Here is an 18,255-nt window from a genome sequence, read left to right on the forward strand (position 1 = left end):
AAGGAAGAAATTGGGTAGGCAAAGGTTCACAAGCAACAGGGATGACCACAAGCTTGAGAATACTGTCAAGTAAAGCCAATTCAAACACTTGGGAGAGCTTCACAATGAGTAGAATGAAGCCAGAGTCAGCGCATCAAGAGTCACCACACTCGGACATCTTCAGGAAAAGGACTACCAAGCCACTTCTGAAACAGAAAAAACGTCAGAAGCTTCTTACCTGGGCTAAGGAGAAAAAGAACTGGACAGTGAACAGTGGTCGAAAGTCCTCTTTTCAGATAAAAGTAAATTTTGCATTTCATGTTGAAATCATGGTCCCAGAGTCTGAAGGAAGATTGGAGAGGCACAGAATCCAAGCTGCTTGAAGTCTAGTGGGAAGTTTCTGAAGTTAGTAATGATTTGGGGGGCCATGACATCTGCTGGTGTTGGTCCATTGTGTTTTATCAAGTGCAAAGTCAATGCAGCCATCTTCCAGGAGATTTTGGAGCACTTTATGCTTCCATCTGCTGACAAGCTTTATGGAGATGCTGATTTCCTTTTCCAGCAGGACTTTAGCACCTGCTCACAGTGCAAAAACCACTTCCCAGCCAACATGCCTGACCCCTGAATCTATGGGATATTTTCAAGAGAAAGATGAGAAACAGTCAATCCAACAATATACAGATGATCTGAAGGCTCAGTAGTGCCTCAGCAGTGCCACAGGCTGATCACTACCATGCCAAACTTCACAGATGCTGTAATTTGTGCTAGGAGCAAGTCATTTGCTGTAATATGTGCTGCCGACCAAGTATTGAGTGTACAAATGAACATACTTTAAAGAACTTGAACTTTTCTGTTTTGAAAATCCATTTTTTGATTGATCTTAGGAAATATTCTAATATTTTGAGATACTGGATTTTGGACTTTCATGAGCTGTACGCTCTAATCATCAAAATTAAAAAAAAAAAAAAAAAAAAAAACTTTTGAAATGTTTTACTTTACATGTAGGGAATCTAGAATATATGAAAGTTTCATTTTTAAAAATAATTTACAATAAAAAAAATTAACTTTTTCACGATATTCTAATTATATGACCAGCACCTGTATGTGTCAACAGTATACTCAAGTTAAAGTACAACACTTATGTAAATGTTGGACACGACACAGAATAAGATGTATGTGCCTGTAGCTGTTACAAGTTGCATGACTGGAAGATGGGACTTATGTTAACAAACATATGTTATAGAAGGGATTTAAGAAGGTTTAAATTTGTATTATGTGAGAGTTATTAGAACTCTCAAAGGGGGAACTGTGGGATTACAAATTTAAGAATCTGTTTAAGATCTGATGACCCCACATCCAGACATAACCTCACATGAAATACTAAGGTGAAGTACATTGTATTTAGCATTTTAAGGTAAAGATGGCCACATCCGATGAATGATTCTGTTTAGCAAAGTTTCTAGCAAGAGTTTTCTGCCAGTTCCTGTTCTCTTTATTGTATGTCTAATGAGTCAGATTACTGAGATTCTCACCTTTTGTCGTTAATGGCTCTTGGAGCCCCTCTCCCATTCCTTGAATAGTGAATAGGTATGCTGATTGGATTAGGACTTGTGACACTCTAGCGTCTGGGGTGGGTTCCTATACCTGAATACTTAATTTGCATGCTTTGTTGTCTCCCTGGTGCTTTGTCTCTATCACTAAGCACTGCCCCCTAAAATGTATATAAACTTCAATGTACACTGCCTTAGTTAGACTTGGATGACTGCAGCTACCGACAGCACGTGTTCTCAATAAAGAGTAACTTCTCCTTGAAAGATATCCCAACGTCTCCTCGTCTCTGTTTCGACGAGGAAAAAGTTTCCAACAATATTAAAAATAAATTTGCTGGTCTCAAGAGGGTCTTGGCTGAGTAATTTTCCCAGAGTGACTTGTTATCACCTCACTGATTTTTTAGAAGGCAATTTGGCCCTGCAGCTACAGCTGTGATGGCATTGCATTGTGTTCATAGCAACAAGACAAACTGGAAACAGATATAGACTTTGACGCTGTGAATACTGAGTCAAATTATTTAAAGATTTTTGTGACTACAATACAGAATTAGACACAATTTTCTTATTTTTGGGGGTAAGATGTTATCAATTACATTCTTCTGAGAATTTATTTGGATATGAAAAGAAAGGTTGGACAAACACAGGTCTGACTGACAGCACAACGATTAATTTTTGGTGGGCTTTTATTTATTTTTATTTTTTTCAGTCTCTTTTGAGACACTGAACAACATACAAGAGTGCAGTAATATTAAAGTCTGATATAAGACCAAGATAAAAGATATGTTTTATAAGACTGAGCCTTAACCAGTGCTGTTCACACCATTTATGACGTCAGTCATAAACCTTCTTAGCACCTCTTGAACAATTTCAAAGTGATTCATGTTATTCTTGGGCTAAATTTCTTTTATGAAACAAAGACAAGCTGAGCATGTCCTCTGAATGGGTGAAATCCTCAGGCTTGGTTACAAGTCTCTCAGTGACATCATAATTATCATTATATACCTCAGTTTTAAAATTTTGTGTATTTTCCTAATTGCAGTCTCTAGGACTTCTGCATGGCAGCAGTTCTCCAGAACTGAGACAGAATTATACCATTTATAATTTTTAGTTTCACAACACTGTTTTGTCCACTGTTTTGGATAATCCTATCAAAAGATATTTTTCACAAGTTAACGTGACCATTTGCTTATTTTCAGTGTTGCAACGTTGTTGCAGCAAAGCAAATAAACATGTAGCTGGGCCCTAAATTTGGATACTGTTATTCCAATTTAAGGTTAATATCTTGTTGCGTAGGCAAACAAGGAGATCTTTTAAGTTAAAGCAAGGGATATCATTTCTCATCTACGCTGTCGCAATCATGTCCCTGATAAAATGTGGTTGTCTAATTCTCCAGCCCCACCAGATTTTGGTATGCCGACCCATTCTACAAATGTGTCTATATAGGATGCGGCTATCTTTCCCTCAACACTTCTAAAAGGCAAATAAGAATGGACTTACCACAACAGCTGAAAAAAGAGAAGCAGCAAACCTCTTGCTTGTTGCAAATCCCAATTTTCATCTTAAAAAAAGACAACAGGATATGGGAGATCACGTCAGGGTCACCACTTTGTAGGAAACCCCCATCGGCCCAAAAACAGAATCTGACGGCCTGGGTGAAGGTTTAATGCGTGTACGCCTTTTCAGCACCCCAATGAAGTTCACTTAATTTCTAGAATTTAGTCTCAATTTTACTTTAGATGCTTGTTTAATCTGACTCCAATTTCAAATGATTATTACTCTTAGATGGTGTTTCCATTTAGAAATTAATCATCGGTTATGTATTAACTTAGATTTTTGATTATTCTGATTACCTTATATATTATTCCTTATATAATTATTCGTTCACTGCAGTCCTGGTATTGCTTAGAAAAGTCACTTCGGCTGATTAAGTGCTCTTCACAATTACAAATTCGTCAGTTCTGACCTTCAACAATGGATGCAGGGTAAATATCTACCTTTAAGTCGGTCACGCTCTGCATACTTGTAACAAAAAGCATAGTTTTTATATACTTATGAAAACTGCAACAGAAATCAGAAAGTCAGAAATCGAAATGGACTTAATTTATGTGCTATATGCTCCACCTATTAAACCTTCCGTATGATCAATCCTGAACGGATTTGCGGTAATACCTTCGCTTTAATCTACTAGAAATAATGAGTTAAGAATAATGTAGAATAAATCAAGAATAATATTTATTTTTCAAGTAAAAATGTATCATGCCAATTACATAGTTGGACAATTAGAAGCCAATTCAGAAATCATAAATGCATAACATCAGTTGCTCAAAGATGACTCTAAGAGTAACAATTGCATATACACACAGTGGTGAATAAGTGTTTTTAGGACACTCACCCATCACTGGGGGTTTCTGGCTACAGAAGATCCCACATGACTGCTTTGCACTTTACCTTATATATTCAAACCAAAACAAAAGGGTTATAAATATTTACTACAGCAACACCTGTTTTGGGGGGAGCAGAGTGGGTTTTTACAACACCCAAAAGGAGGACATAATTCTCCTTAGTTTTCAATCTTCTTCATAATACCAATGACTGCTGTGAAACTGAGACCATTTTACCAATCACACTGTGACAACTATGCCATCATTATGGAGATTAGCCCTTTAGTTGGGCTCTTGACCCTTGACTTTCTATGTTAGATTTTTTTTTTTCTGTAATAATGCAAATTATGTCATAAAGCAGTGAGATCAGTGCTTTACAGTGAGCAGATATTAGCTGCTTTTTAATGATGAGGTAGTCATTGTGGCCTGATCGTATCCAGAGTAACTAATCGATTGTTTTGTCAAATATACATTTAAGTTTTGCTTTATCAACACTGAAACTACAGCATGGAAGTAAAATTATGCAATATGTTTTTGAAACAAAAAGCATGTTGAATTGCACTACTTGATAAAAAAAATGCATTGCATTAACCGTGCTTGTATTTTAATGCATTGTATTTTTTAGGGCTTGCATTTTTATGGGCTGAAATTCAACATGGCTGTATATTTAAGCAGTATATATTTAATCTAAAACATTTCACCCACATTTTCATTGTTAAAAATTCAATAATCTATATTAACCTTTCAGATTTCACTTCCAAAATATTCATTCTGTTTAAAAATACAACCTATAATATTCAGCAGGCAATTTTCGGTCCATTTCATTTTGCGTCCACAATTCAGTGGATCAAATTTCAACATTTCACATCCGGGAACTGCAGGAATAGCAGTAGAGTACCGATTATAATCTCCAATTGCTGTTAGTCAACCTCACCAGCAGGTGGTGCAAACGCGTGTTGATGAAGAACAGAGCGATGGGTAGAGAGAGTCATTCATTAAAACGGATTTACATTAATTTACATTCCCCTGCCGTCTGGACATTAGGGGTGCAACGGTTCTCGGTAAAAAAATTGAACCGTACGGTTCTCCACTTACGGTTCGGTACGCACTTGCACCGCGGTCCATCTTGAATGACGATGCATCTATTGGTTAATATGGTTTGTTTAAAATAGCAACGTGGAAATCAGACAGACAGAGTTCAGATAATGTATGTTTCAGTCGATGGATGCGCAAAACGTTACAACAACGATAATCAAAAAGCGTGGACAAAACAGTCACTCTTTGTAAACTGTTAACTGCGAGTGCCGTATGCTCTAATGTCCAGTCATTTACGCCGTCATCGCTCGGGTGTTGATAGCGCGCGAGTGCAGGTGAGACCTGAACAGCACACATTGCTATCTGTGTTTAAACTAAACTCATTTAAGCCTTGCTGCTTTAAACCTTCAAGAACAAGACGCGAAAGAGAACTCGCACGCTGTGAGAAGATTTGTGTGCGCTCATCCGAAGCATTTCAGACAGCGTGCAAATACTGAGTTCTCTTTCAAGTCTTGCACTTCAGCGGACAAATTCATACAAAAATTATGTTAGCATGCCCGTCTTGGCGAGTATCCTAGCAAACATAGTCGGTTATGTCTTGGGTGAACGTATATTAGTCGAGAAAGAGAGTGCATGTGTAACAGTATATGTACTGGATCGTGCATGTCTTAAAGGGGAAAAAACTATTCCTGCTGCCTGACTGAATAGTTTTTGCAACTTCAATAATGATTAATCTTTATTTATTTTATACAGTAAAGATAATATGCAGTGTTATTTTATATTTGATTACTTTATCCATTTTCTGTACCTGAAAACTACTGTTAGATACCTGAAAAACCTGCAAAGCACTGTTTATTTTATTTGAATATTTGCTTTATTGTATACTTATTTGTGATGTTGCTTGTAGTTTGATTGTTTGTTCTTATTTTCTTTATTTTTATTTGACAGTAGTCCTATTTTCCCTAAACATAGCACATACCGAACCGTACCGAATCCGTGACCCTAAAACCGTGATACGAACCGAACCGTGAGCAATTTGAACCGTTGCACCCCTACTGGACATATAGAACGCTTAACTTATTTTTATAGACTAAATACAGTGAAAGACCACCAAACTTGCACCTAGTGTTGTCAAAAGTACCGGTACTTCATATGTGACTTAAATGTGACATCGCAGCCATGAAAACATTTTGGTTCATGCCGAATGAGAGAGGTACAAGAGTCCATACATTTAAGTTTTGTCGGGTTACTATTCTGTTTTAAAGGTGCCCTAGAATCAAAAATTGAATTTACCTCGGCATTGTTGAATAACAAGAGTTCAGTACATGGAAAAGACATACGTTGAGTTTCAAACTCCATTGCTTCCTCCTTCTTATATAAATCTCATTTGTTTAAAAGACCTCCGGAAAACAGGCAAATCTCAACATAACACCGACTGTTACGTAACAGTCGGGATCATCAATATGTACGCCCCCAATATTTGATGCATGCATGCAACATGAATGACAAACATCTTGTAAAGATCCATTTGAGGGTTATATTAGCTGTGTGAACTTTGTTTATGCACTGTATAACTGCACTTATAGTCGAGAGCTCGAGGGCAGGGAGCAAGAGATTTAAAGGGGCCGTGCAGCCTGAATCGGTACATAGTTAAAGGGTTAGTTCACCCAAAAATGAAAATTCTGTCAGTAATTACTCACCCTCATGTTGATACAACCATGTAAGTCTTTCTTTCATCTTCGGATCACAAATTAATATTTTTGTGATTAAATATGAGCGGTGGAATACTCCTCCATTGGCTTTAAGGGGGCCCAAACTTGTCCGTCCAGAAAGTCAGTGAAGAAAATGTTTAAATAGTCCATGCCACTACAGTGGCTCACCCGTACGTTTCTCAAGCGACGATAATACTTTTCGTGCGAAAAAAACAAACAAAAGAACGACTTTATTCAACTATTCATTTTCTCTCTTGTAGGCCTCTGACGTAGCTCCATGACGCATGCGCGAGAACTAAACTGACGACGGTCTTCTTCTACTACTACTTGTTACTGGCTGCTCACTCCTTAGGAGTATTACCGCCACCTAGTGTTCAAGATGAAGTGCTGGCATAGCCGGAAGCGCTAAACTTTGTTTACAAGCAGGTGAACGCGCGCGCGCGACATTGATCGTGCTTTTGGTCTCGCTCTAAGTAATTGTTTACAATGGTTAGAAAGTGTGCATTTCCTGGATGTCCGAATCGTGAAAAACTAACGAGTAAACGTAAAGGTGCCTTAACATTGCCACAAAATGAACGGCTTACCTTTCACCGTTTCCCATCAAATGATCGTGAGGGACTGAATCTATGGCTGCTGGCTGTTCAACGGGATGTTAATTTACCAATTAATTTCGTCAAGCACATGAAGTTATGCAGTGAACATTTCTCTCCAGACGACTTCAAATCAGTTCAACAAAAAAGATTACTGAAATCAACAGCTGTGCCCAACTTGTTTATACAGACCAACAAGGTAAGTGGAAGCAGTATGTGGTAATTGTTAAAGTCATGATACACTCATTTAGTTTTGTCTTAATTTGTATATGGCTATATATTAAATAAAAAAAACATAATACATGATACAGTGAGTTTTACAGTGTCTGTGTATTCAGGTTCGAATAAGTAAGGTTGGTTAAAAAAATTCAAGTCTTCATCTACGTCAAAATCTGCCGACATATTTACAAATAATGGTTTTTACATACAGCGCGCGCGTTCACCTGCTTGTAAAAGTTTTACAAAGTTTAGCGCTTCCGGTTCCGGCTATGCCAGCACTTCATCTTGAACACTAGGTGGCGGTAATACTCCTAAGGAGTGAGCAGCCAGTAACAAGTAGTAGTAGAAGAAGACCGTCGTCAGTTTAGTTCTCGCGCATGCGTCATGGAGCTACGTCAGAGGCCTACAAGAGAGAAAATGAATAGTTGAATAAAGTCGTTCTTTTGTTTGTTTTTTTCGCACGAAAAGTATTATCGTCGCTTGAGAAACGTACGGGTGAGCCACTGTAGTGGCATGGACTATTTAAACATTTTCTTCACTGACTTTCTGGACGGACAAGTTTGGGCCCCCTTAAAGCCAATGGAGGAGTATTCCACCGCTCATATTTAATCACAAAAATATTAATTTGTGATCCGAAGATGAAAGAAAGACTTACATGGTTGTATCAACATGAGGGTGAGTAATTACTGACAGAATTTTCATTTTTGGGTGAACTAACCCTTTAATGATGCCCCAAAATAGGCAGATAAAAAAATTTATTTAAAAAAATCTATGGGGTATTTTGAGCTGAAACTTCACAGACACATTCAGGGGACACCTTAGACTTATATTACATCTTTTGAAAAGAAGTTCTACGGCACCTTTAAGAATCGTGATCTGGTCACCCGATTAGCAGAGAATTTAACACTATTCCATTAGTTATTCCACTGAACATGAAATTTGTTTCTTTTCCCAAATCTTCACTCACGCAGGGGATTATAAACATTTATTTCTTTCGTTCGCTTTTAGGCCTATTCACATTATTTACTGTGGTAAAGTAGAAAAACATGTAGGACAGAAACCTTTTTGCTTGCACATCAATTTCTATTTAACACAGTTTGTGCTTGTTATTAGCTAGACTTTATAAGGTGTGTCAAGTTTATTTGTATAGCGTGTTTCACATACACCGGTAATTTTTAGCTTCGCTTTGTCTGGTGTGGTACCGAAATTGGTACCGAGAACCGTACATTTTTAATGGTATTGGTACCAACTACTGGAATTTTGGTACCATGACAACACTACTCGCACCTTATTAAGGATGTAGCTATAGGCTACAGGCAAGCAGGTTGACTCGGAATATGGACGTAATGTGCAAAGTTTGTTGCTAATCGTTTCCCAGTGAAATACTGGCATAAAGTTGGCTTGACATTGGATGGTCGATACTTGCAAATTTAGGCACCGTCAGTTACATATGACATTTAAATAGCATATAAAGAGAATGGCTTACAGTCATAAAACCAACTGTAAAGTGTTCATGTAGGTTTCAGGTATGATGCACACCTTTTATGTCCTGACGGCAGGGGAATCCTGCATACTGCAGCACAGCCACAATATAATGAAAGTTACGTCTACCTCAGATTTATCGTTTGAACTGTTCATCAGCATCAGAGAATAACGTTACAATCTCGTTCACTGTAGAGAAAGCTGCTTACATGTAAGCTACACAGGGAAAGTAACAGTGAAGACATTGATTTAAATGTAAACACAACTTTTGTGTCTTTATCAGCTTCTGCTTATATACTGTCCCTGATAATCATCACACATACACTTACCTCTTGCTCCGTTAATGTAAATCTGTTTTAATGAATGAAATGAATGTCTTTATCTGTTGCTCTGCTCTTCATCAACACATGCTTGCACCACCTGCTGGTGAGGTCGACTAACAGCAGATGGAGATAGTGCTTTTCCTGCAGTTCCCGGATGTGAAATGTTGAAATTTGAACCACAGAATTTTTGGACGCAAAATAAAATGGACAGAAAATTGCCTGCTGAATATTATAGGTAATATTTTTAAACAGAGTAAATATTTTGGAAGTGAAATCTGAAAGGTGAATGTAAATTATTGAATTTTTAAAAGTGAAAATGTGTGTGAAATGTTTTTCAATTGAAATATTCACAGCTTAAATATGCAACCATAAAAATGCAAGCCCTAAAAATACAATGCATTAAAATACAAGCACGGTTAATGCAATGCATATTTTTTTTTCAAGTTATGCAGTTCAAAAAGCGTTTTATTTCAAAAACATATGGCATTACTTTACTTCCATGCTACAGCATGAGAACAGTGTCACAGCAAAGAGTTATCAGGAATGATTTTAAAACCGTGTAGTGCATAAAAGATTTTGAACTATACATGCTATTTACACACACAGACATCAAGAATCAGCATATGAATCTCAGCAATGGTGATAATCAACAAAACACTTCACACTGCAATGCATGCTGAGTATCATATCATAGTACAAAACTCCCATCATGCACTGCAGTATGAATAATTATTGTCACCACTGTTGAGGTTTGTATGATAAGTGTTCATGTCTAAGCTTGAACAGCAACTGTTGTTCATCTTCATCATTGAAGTATTATGGTGGCATTTGTTTAATGGAGCTATTTTTTAAGCAGTTCTTTAATAGCTGAATCTCCTTTAATAAACTGAAAGAGAGAGAGAGAGAGAGAGAGAGAGAGAAACCACTTTGTGTTCATTCCATTGTTTTAAAAGAAGAAAATATAAGCTGAACTGCTCTTTCAATGTTTTGATTCAGGAATGCAAAAGTGTTTGTTGTGAAAAACTACTGCAATTGCTTAAAAGCAAATCATTTGAAAAACATTAAAGGGTGAAGAGCCCAACTAAAGCAAACACTGACCACCATGATGGTGGAATTGTTTTTATGACAAGCAAAGCATTAACATCTAAAGCTCTGTTAATTCTCAATAAGAACTGCTGTAGACATCTGACAGAAATAAAGTCAATCTGGTTAGTAATAAGTGAAGCAGGTACTGCTGTTTGTGGAGTTGTTTAATTAATCCTCCTCTGCTGAGATCTTCAGAGATTTAATGTATTTTATCTTCAATTTATTTCATCTAAGGGGCCATAATGATAATCGAGAGACAAACAAATAAACATTCTTCAAAAGCCTGTTTTATCATTATTTGATACATACATTTTAACATGACTTTTCTAATTGTAATGATTTTGCTCATGTAGTAAATATTGTTCAGCAAAGTTTTGTACATGTTGATCATTTAGAGTACTTAGAAATTCATGTATTAAATATGAAACAGTAGGCTTTATAGGGTAGAGGACAGCAGTTAAGTTTCTCTTTTTGTTTCTCTTTATAAATTGCAAATCAGAAAAGTAATAAAAATGTTAGAAAAGTGTTGGGGTATATTTTCACTGCACAACACAAGAAATGCTGCAAATTTTAAGAAAAGCTGCCATAAAATCAGTAAATTTAAGCTGCAAAAAATCAGAAAAAGCCCCACGAAATCCTGGAGGGACTCTGATACATCAACACAGTTTCACCGATGATCCAACACAAACCATACACCCAGGGTAGAGCAGCTGAGTGAATGTGGTCTGGACTGTGTGGATAAGGCTCATTGTGTCAGAGACGCTGTAGAAGGACAGAGTTCCTGCACTGTGATCCACATACACTCCTATTCTACGACTGATGGGCGCTACAGGGAGAACAGTCTGTATCTTATTGTGCATGAATGAATAACTGTAGGAAGAGCAGTACAAACTCCAGGACTGATTATTACCTCCAAACAAACCCTCATTACCCTCTCCCTTCCTGCTGATGCTCTTATATGACACTGATATAAACACACCATAAACCCCACTCCACTCAATCTCCCAGTAACAGCGTCCCCACACACTCTCTCTACACAACACCTGCCACCACTGATCAAATCTGTCTGGATGATCAGGATACGGCTGCTCTATGTCAGTGCCACTAATCGTTCTGATCTTCTCAGACAGATAGAGGTGTTTATTCACTGTGTTCAGATCCAGAGTGAGCTGATGGGAATCTGAAGGAGAGAAACACATCAGAATCAGGAATTATGAATCTGTCTGATCTTTTAATGTATCTGCACTCTTCATGGCTCAGTGTTCAGTATATATTCAGTGTCTCAGTACAGCTGACCAGATATCCTGTGCAAATCATCATTTACATGATCAATTATAAACTCTTCTATCATGATTTCTTTCACCTGCTACAAGAAGAACATGAACACATTCAGTGAGTTCTTCTGCTTGTTTTCTTAGTGACTTACATTGTAGGAAGTCGTTCCTGGTTTTGGGATTTATGCTGGTGAATGTGACTGTGCAAATAAACAGACATGAACAATGTGAAGAGAAATGACAAGATTAAATGCATTAATTTCTAAAACATTTCTAATATGTTGTATGATGTTAGATGAAGGAAGACTCATTTCTGGGGCAGATGAATCATACATTATTTATATGTGACAGAGGCACAGGACTTTACCTCTGTCAGAGATCTTCTTGATCTCCTCTTTGCAGAAATCCTCCAGTTTGTCTCTCAGCAGACGGACAGATTCTCTCATGCCATCAAAAGAGAAGAGAGATCTGAAGGGATCGTCGGGTTTGTCTGTAGATTTAGGAGGTGCTGAGAGAGACTGGAAACTCTACAGAAAACACAAATCAAAACTCACCAGCTCCACACAATAACCTGCACTATCGGCATATCAGATCTGTGCTCTCATGAAATGTTTCTCTTGCTCAACTCCACTATGATCCTGTTCTTCTAGATCTCTGTTACCTGCAGGAAATGGATGTGATCATGTGTGTGTGAAAGCTGCTCCAGCTCAGCGTCTCTCCTCCTCAGATCATTGATCTCCTGCTCCAGTCGCTCCAGTCGTCCTTCAGCTCGACTCACTGCAGCCTTTTCCTGATCTCTGATCAGCTGTGTGACCTCAGAGCGGCTTCTCTCAATGGAGCGGATGAGCTCAGTAAAGATCTTCTCACTGTCCTTCACTGCTGTCTGTGCAGAGCGCTGTTAGGACACACATCACAATCACACAGTAACTTCAGCAGGACTGACAGAGTCAAACTGAGACGTCTCAAACTTCTCTTCTTCTCCAGACTCACCTTATGAGACTCCACAGCCTCTCTCAGCTGCTGAAGATCTTTCTGTCTCTGCTGGATTATCTGACGGATCTTCATTTGCGTCTCCTTCAGCTGTTTCTGGAGGGGAAACCAATAACAGGTAATAAAACATTAAACTACTATCACACAATAATGAAAGTTACATGAATCCTGAACTGATGGAGGGTTAAAGATCAAGCATTGTAAGTTTATACTACAGGTTTAATCCACAGATTCATAGCTTCCTGAAATGAGATTATAAATGAAAATGAAAGTGTCAGTGTTAACCCTCTGGAGTCTGAGGCTGTTTTGGGGCCCTGGAGAAGTTTTGACATGGCCTGACATTTGTGCTTTTTTCAGTTGTTCATATACATATTAATGGAAAAAGTGTCATTACACTGTATTCAGTACGAACTTGGCTACCATAATATGTGAGCAACATGAATGTACATGTTTGTATTTTTGAAGGATTAATGGGTAACGCTTTAGATTACAGGCTGGAAAGTACTGCGTAATTACAACAAATTTACAGCGTAACTTTCAATAAATTATAGTGTAACTATACAGTAAGTATGTGTAAGTATAGGGGAACAATATGTAAAGTATTGGGAATAAAGGGGTAACAACCAGGAAAATAACAAATTATTTGTACTGTAAATATTTTATAACTAAGGGGTAAGTATGACATTACGGGCCGTAAATTAAAGTGGAGCTTGTTACCCTCTTATTTCATGTAGTTACAGGGTAAGTAATTAATAAAATGCAAACAATCTGATATCTGTTACAACAGAGACACGGAGGCAGAGGTAAAAGCAATCCAGGTAAGTTTATTTCACAAATAGCAGAGCACTGGGTGATGGTAAGTAGATATATAGTTCTTGTGAGATGAAGAGAGTGTAATACTGTCCTGATTTATCTTGCAGATGCTGGCGGAGAGTTGCAATGAAGGGAGATGACGGAGACACTCACACACACAGGCAGGTAGGCACACGAGGAGAACAGGAGACGAAGGAGATGGAGGAGATCGCTGGAGCAGGTAAGTATGTCGTTGGGAGTCCTTAAGGTAAGCATACATGAGTAGTAGTGCAAACGAGACCGGACAGTGAGTGTGTGTGAGTGTGGTGGTTTTGTAGTGGCGGTGATTGCAGTGCTGATGAGTAACAGGTGGCGGTGATCAGTACGCTGGTGATTGAGTGCGTGGGTAAGGGAGTGAGGTGGAACCTGACGTGTCTGTGACAATATCACTGACTCCGAAACCTTTATTTGAAAAACAACTTTATTAAAAACAGGTCTACAACACTTATTATTCATTTTTTTTAAATCAACTTTTCATTTCCTGACAGAAAGTAACAAGTTTTGTCCGTTTTTTGGTTGTTGTTGTTTCTCGCTTGGCTTCCTCCTGCTCTTGTTTCTCAGCTGATGAATCTTAAGAAGGAATCTCATTGCTGTTCTGTATCATAAGAAAATACAGTACATCCCGAAATTTTCTCATGGTTTAGGCTATTCATCTTTTCGCTTCTGACCAACTGTCACCAGCGCCTGCATGAGAGTCGACTTTGCGTTTGACGAAGCATATTAATGAGCAACGTGAAGCTTTCATGACGTTCTCGCGGGAGACTCATGTGAAACTCGCACGAGAACTGCCGTCTCTGTTATTCTGTCTTGTTTGTCTCTCATTCTCATTATCTGTTATTCTGTGTATTTTGTTGTGAGCATTACTAAAAAATAATAATTTTAAAAAAAAACTGACGGCATCCAACATCTGCATCTCGGCACGTTTACGTCACGCTTCAAGTTACGTCAAGCATGAACTCTCAACCCTCGCATGCAAGCGCAGGAGACAGTTGGTCGAAAGTTTTAAAAATATTCAAATATTTGGTATTTTTCTTACAAATACGTATCGTTTCACTTCAGAAGACATCGATTCATCCATTGGGGTCGTATGGATTACTGTAGTTATTGCTGTATGTGCTGTTTGATGCTTCGACTTTTAGGAACACGTGAGCTTGCATTATAAAGCGTTCCCAGATGATTTATTTTTTTCCTAAAATCTTTTTTGTGTTCATCTTAAGAAGGAAAGTCATATACATCTCAGATGGCATGAGGGTAAAAGATGAGTAAACGGTGAGCACATTTCCGGGTGTACTGTATTTTCTTATAATACAGAATAGCAAATGGGATTCCCTCTTATTCATGGGATTCATCAGTGGAAAGAAAGAAAAAGAGGAACAAGAGGAGTAGGAAGCCAAGCAAGAGAAACAAATAAGAAGTGTTGCAACTTTCAAAATCTGTTTTGAAATAAGTTGTTTTTCAAATAAAGTTTTCCAAGTGATATGACTGTTTGCGTTTGTTTATTTATTTATTTATTTATTTATTATTAATTACCCTGTAACTACATGAAATAAGAGGGTAACAAGCTCCACTTTAATTTACGGCCCGTAATGTCATATTTACCCTGTAACTACATGAAATAAGAGGGTAACAAGCTCCACTTTAATTTACGGCCCGCAATGTCATACATACATACATAATTATTGAAAGTTGCACTGTAAATTTGTTGTAATTACACAGTACTTTCCGGGCTGTAATCTAAAGCGTTACCGAATAATGTTTATGCGTGGTAATTGAAAAAACAAAAAACTTAAGTCACTGAAATAATGCCAAAAAACTAATATTATATATGTGTTCACAAGACTTCTGGGTATTGGAGGTTGTAGACTAGAGTTTTTGCTTCAAAATTATGTAAAAATTATCCTGCCTACTCTTACAAAAATTTTGTAAGACACTTTTTGTCAAGAAACACAGTATGGGTGAAGGCGTGAATCTTCATGAATAATGCTGTGATTCACACCTGAGAAGACAAAGACCCGCATAATGACCTGCATAATGACCCACATGATGAACCCTTTCAGTCAGGTAGGCTATGTGAAAAAACCCTCTGTGAACATGCTATTAAAAGTATTAACATAAATATAATGTCCACTCTTTACAAAAAAAAAAAAAAAAAAAAACATGATTTTTGTGATCTCATGCATGCACGTATTATTGCACATCAAATGAGGAAAATTTTGTATAGGCATATTATAGTCTAAATTACAGCAGTCAAAAAATTGGATGCATTACTATTATATTTTTAAGAGAAGTCCCAAGTCTCTGTAACGATGGGAGACTCAGGCAGGGATCCAATTGCAAAGCTTTTATTAAAAGTGAGCGTGGTCATACAGGCAGGGTCAAACGGGAACAAACAGGAACAGCAAGGGAAAGGCAGGATCGTAGTCAGGATACAGGCAATGGTCAGGACTGGCAGATATCATTCACAGAACAGCAGACAAGGCAAGGGTCAGGACAGGCAGCACAGGATCGTAGACGGTAGACAACAGGTTCAGTAACAAACAGGCAGACAGGAAAGTAATGCTCGGAATTGTGACACAAGGTAAACAAGACTTCGCGGTGAGGTGGTGTGTGTGAAAGTCCTTTATAGTCCTGGTAATGAGCTGCAGTTGGGTGTGGTGATCAGTGTGGAGTGATTGTGGAGTGAGTGCAGGTGATAAGCAAGGGAGGATTATGGGAAATGGAGTCCGGAGTGAACAGGAACGTGACAGGAACAGACGGTGATCATAACAGTCTCTAACCAAATAATGGTTTTCTATTTTAATATACTTTAAAATACAATGTATTTATGTGATGCAAAGCGTCTGAACATTTAAGTTACCTCGATGGCCTCTATTCATCAGTGTGTTCCCTAGTGAAAAAAAAGTATACTAAGTATACTTGCAGCAAGAGTAATTATTAGTATATTTCAAGTGTGTTAATGATTAGTTCATTTAAAGTGTGCTATTTTGAAACAACTAATTTTGTACTAAGTATATTTAAGTTGAAATTAAGTAGTATTAAAATACAACTTTAAGAATATTTAGTATACTTATGTGTACTAAATTGAAACAACTTCAAGTATACTTAGTACACTTTAAGTATATGTCTGTGTAGGGACTAATTACATGCTTGATTAGTGATATTAAAGTGTACTTAATTTGTGTTATAAGTATACTTCATTTGTGTTAAAAGTATATTTTTTGTTATAATATACGTTGTATTATAAGTATACTTTTATTTGTGTTATAAGTATACTTTATTTCTGTTATGAGTACACTTTGTGTTATAAGTACACTTTATTTGTGATTTAAGTACATTACAAAATAATTACGAGTGTCTTCAGAAAACACAAACAATACACACTGAATATATTATAGTATATACTGTATGCTCAGTACCTTTGGCTTATTCCAAATATTAAACATTACACACTTTGCAGTCAATAACTATACACTTTGTTATTACTTCTACTTTGTATAATATAGTCAACATTTGAAGCGGATCAAAACCTTTAATCAAAGTTGTCCTAACTTTTTTGATCCACTTCAAATGTTGACTACTGTACTTTGAATTACATAATCTCACACAATACAGTTGTGCTACCATTTAAATACAGTTCCCTTTCGATACTTCACTCGTACTGCGTATGGGGAAAAGTCTCCCTTTTTCCCCGTCACTGAAGCCTTTTTCAATAACGCAGTGTAACTGCACCGTCATTGGTTCACTCATAGACAAGTTGTTGAACCAATGGCGGCGCGGCATAGCGGCGCGGCATAGCTGCGCGGCCTATGGCGAGAAAGCTCGCGAACTTTCCCGCCAAAATGGGCGGGGTTAAGGGCTGTATAAGCAGGCGTTTCGCCATAGGATTTCAGTGCATTCTCCTTCAGCGACGACTTCTACTTCTCCTCGCTGATCTCCGCATGAAGCCGAAGAAGCTCGCCGCCTTCGAAGAAGCTCTCGCCGCCGTCAGAAGAGGCTCCTGCAGCGGACTCAGCTGGACTCGCCGGTCTGAGACAGCACCGGCGCCCTCGCTGACTGCAGCCTTCTGCGCCGTCTTCGAGCCGCCGCCTCCCGCTTCCCGCTCCGGCCGTTTCACCAGCGTGTCTCCTGCCGCCATCCGGCGCGCCTTCTGAAAGCTTTTCACCGCTCCACAGAGCTTCCGCGGCCCTCGCCACTCTAGAGAGCCCCCCAATCGCCGTTATTACGGCGGTGGCGTTTCTTCTAATGCCGCGCCACTCGTGTGGCACGTGCAGAGCCCCTCTGCACGACGATGATGGACACAGCGAGTGCGTCGCTTGCCTGGGCAAGTCCCACGCTGACGGCGCGCTTGCTGGAGCCTCATGCCCGCACTGCGAGAGCATGAGTCTCGGTTCCCTGCGCTCGCGGGTTGCCTTCTTCACGGAGGGCGATCTCGCCGCTCGCGCCCTCCCGTCTCCTTCCTCCCGTGAGCCGGCTAGGAAGAGACAGCGGGGTAGAGCGATACAGCGCCCGGAGTTGAGCGAGCTCACGCTGGCCCAGCCCCCGCGTGCCTCGCCCTCTCCTCCAAGGGAACACTATCCCGTCCTGTTCTCCCGACCCGAGCAGCGTCCCTCTGCTGATGCAAGTGACCTCGTCTCGTTTGGAGGATCGGACGACGAAGCAGATGACTCTATGTCCCTTGCTGCCTCCGAAGCAGAAGGATGGGCTGGCGAGCCGGAGGATCCCGCTCCCCCACCTCCTCTGGAGCCCATTGAGCACAGCCAGGGCATGGATGCCGAGCTTTTC

At 38.9% G+C, this 18,255-nt stretch overlaps 1 protein-coding gene across 1 annotated transcript in view; it reads right to left on the reverse strand.

The window, feature by feature from the left end:
* The window catches only part of LOC125250461, a 41,069-nt gene that overhangs the window by 15,575 nt on the left and 7,239 nt on the right, over positions 1-18,255 (reverse strand). The window contains exons 2-6 of the mRNA XM_048163053.1: positions 12,622-12,717; positions 12,293-12,526; positions 11,999-12,158; positions 11,784-11,831; positions 11,015-11,537 (exon numbers count right to left, since the gene is read on the reverse strand). Coding sequence (XP_048019010.1) covers positions 11,015-11,537; positions 11,784-11,831; positions 11,999-12,158; positions 12,293-12,526; positions 12,622-12,717 — 1,061 coding nt within the window. The remainder of the gene's footprint in view (positions 1-11,014; positions 11,538-11,783; positions 11,832-11,998; positions 12,159-12,292; positions 12,527-12,621; positions 12,718-18,255) is intronic.

Source organism: Megalobrama amblycephala, linkage group LG1 (genome assembly GCF_018812025.1).
Source record: "Megalobrama amblycephala isolate DHTTF-2021 linkage group LG1, ASM1881202v1, whole genome shotgun sequence".
In the NCBI taxonomy this organism is placed as follows: domain Eukaryota; kingdom Metazoa; phylum Chordata; class Actinopteri; order Cypriniformes; family Xenocyprididae; genus Megalobrama; species Megalobrama amblycephala.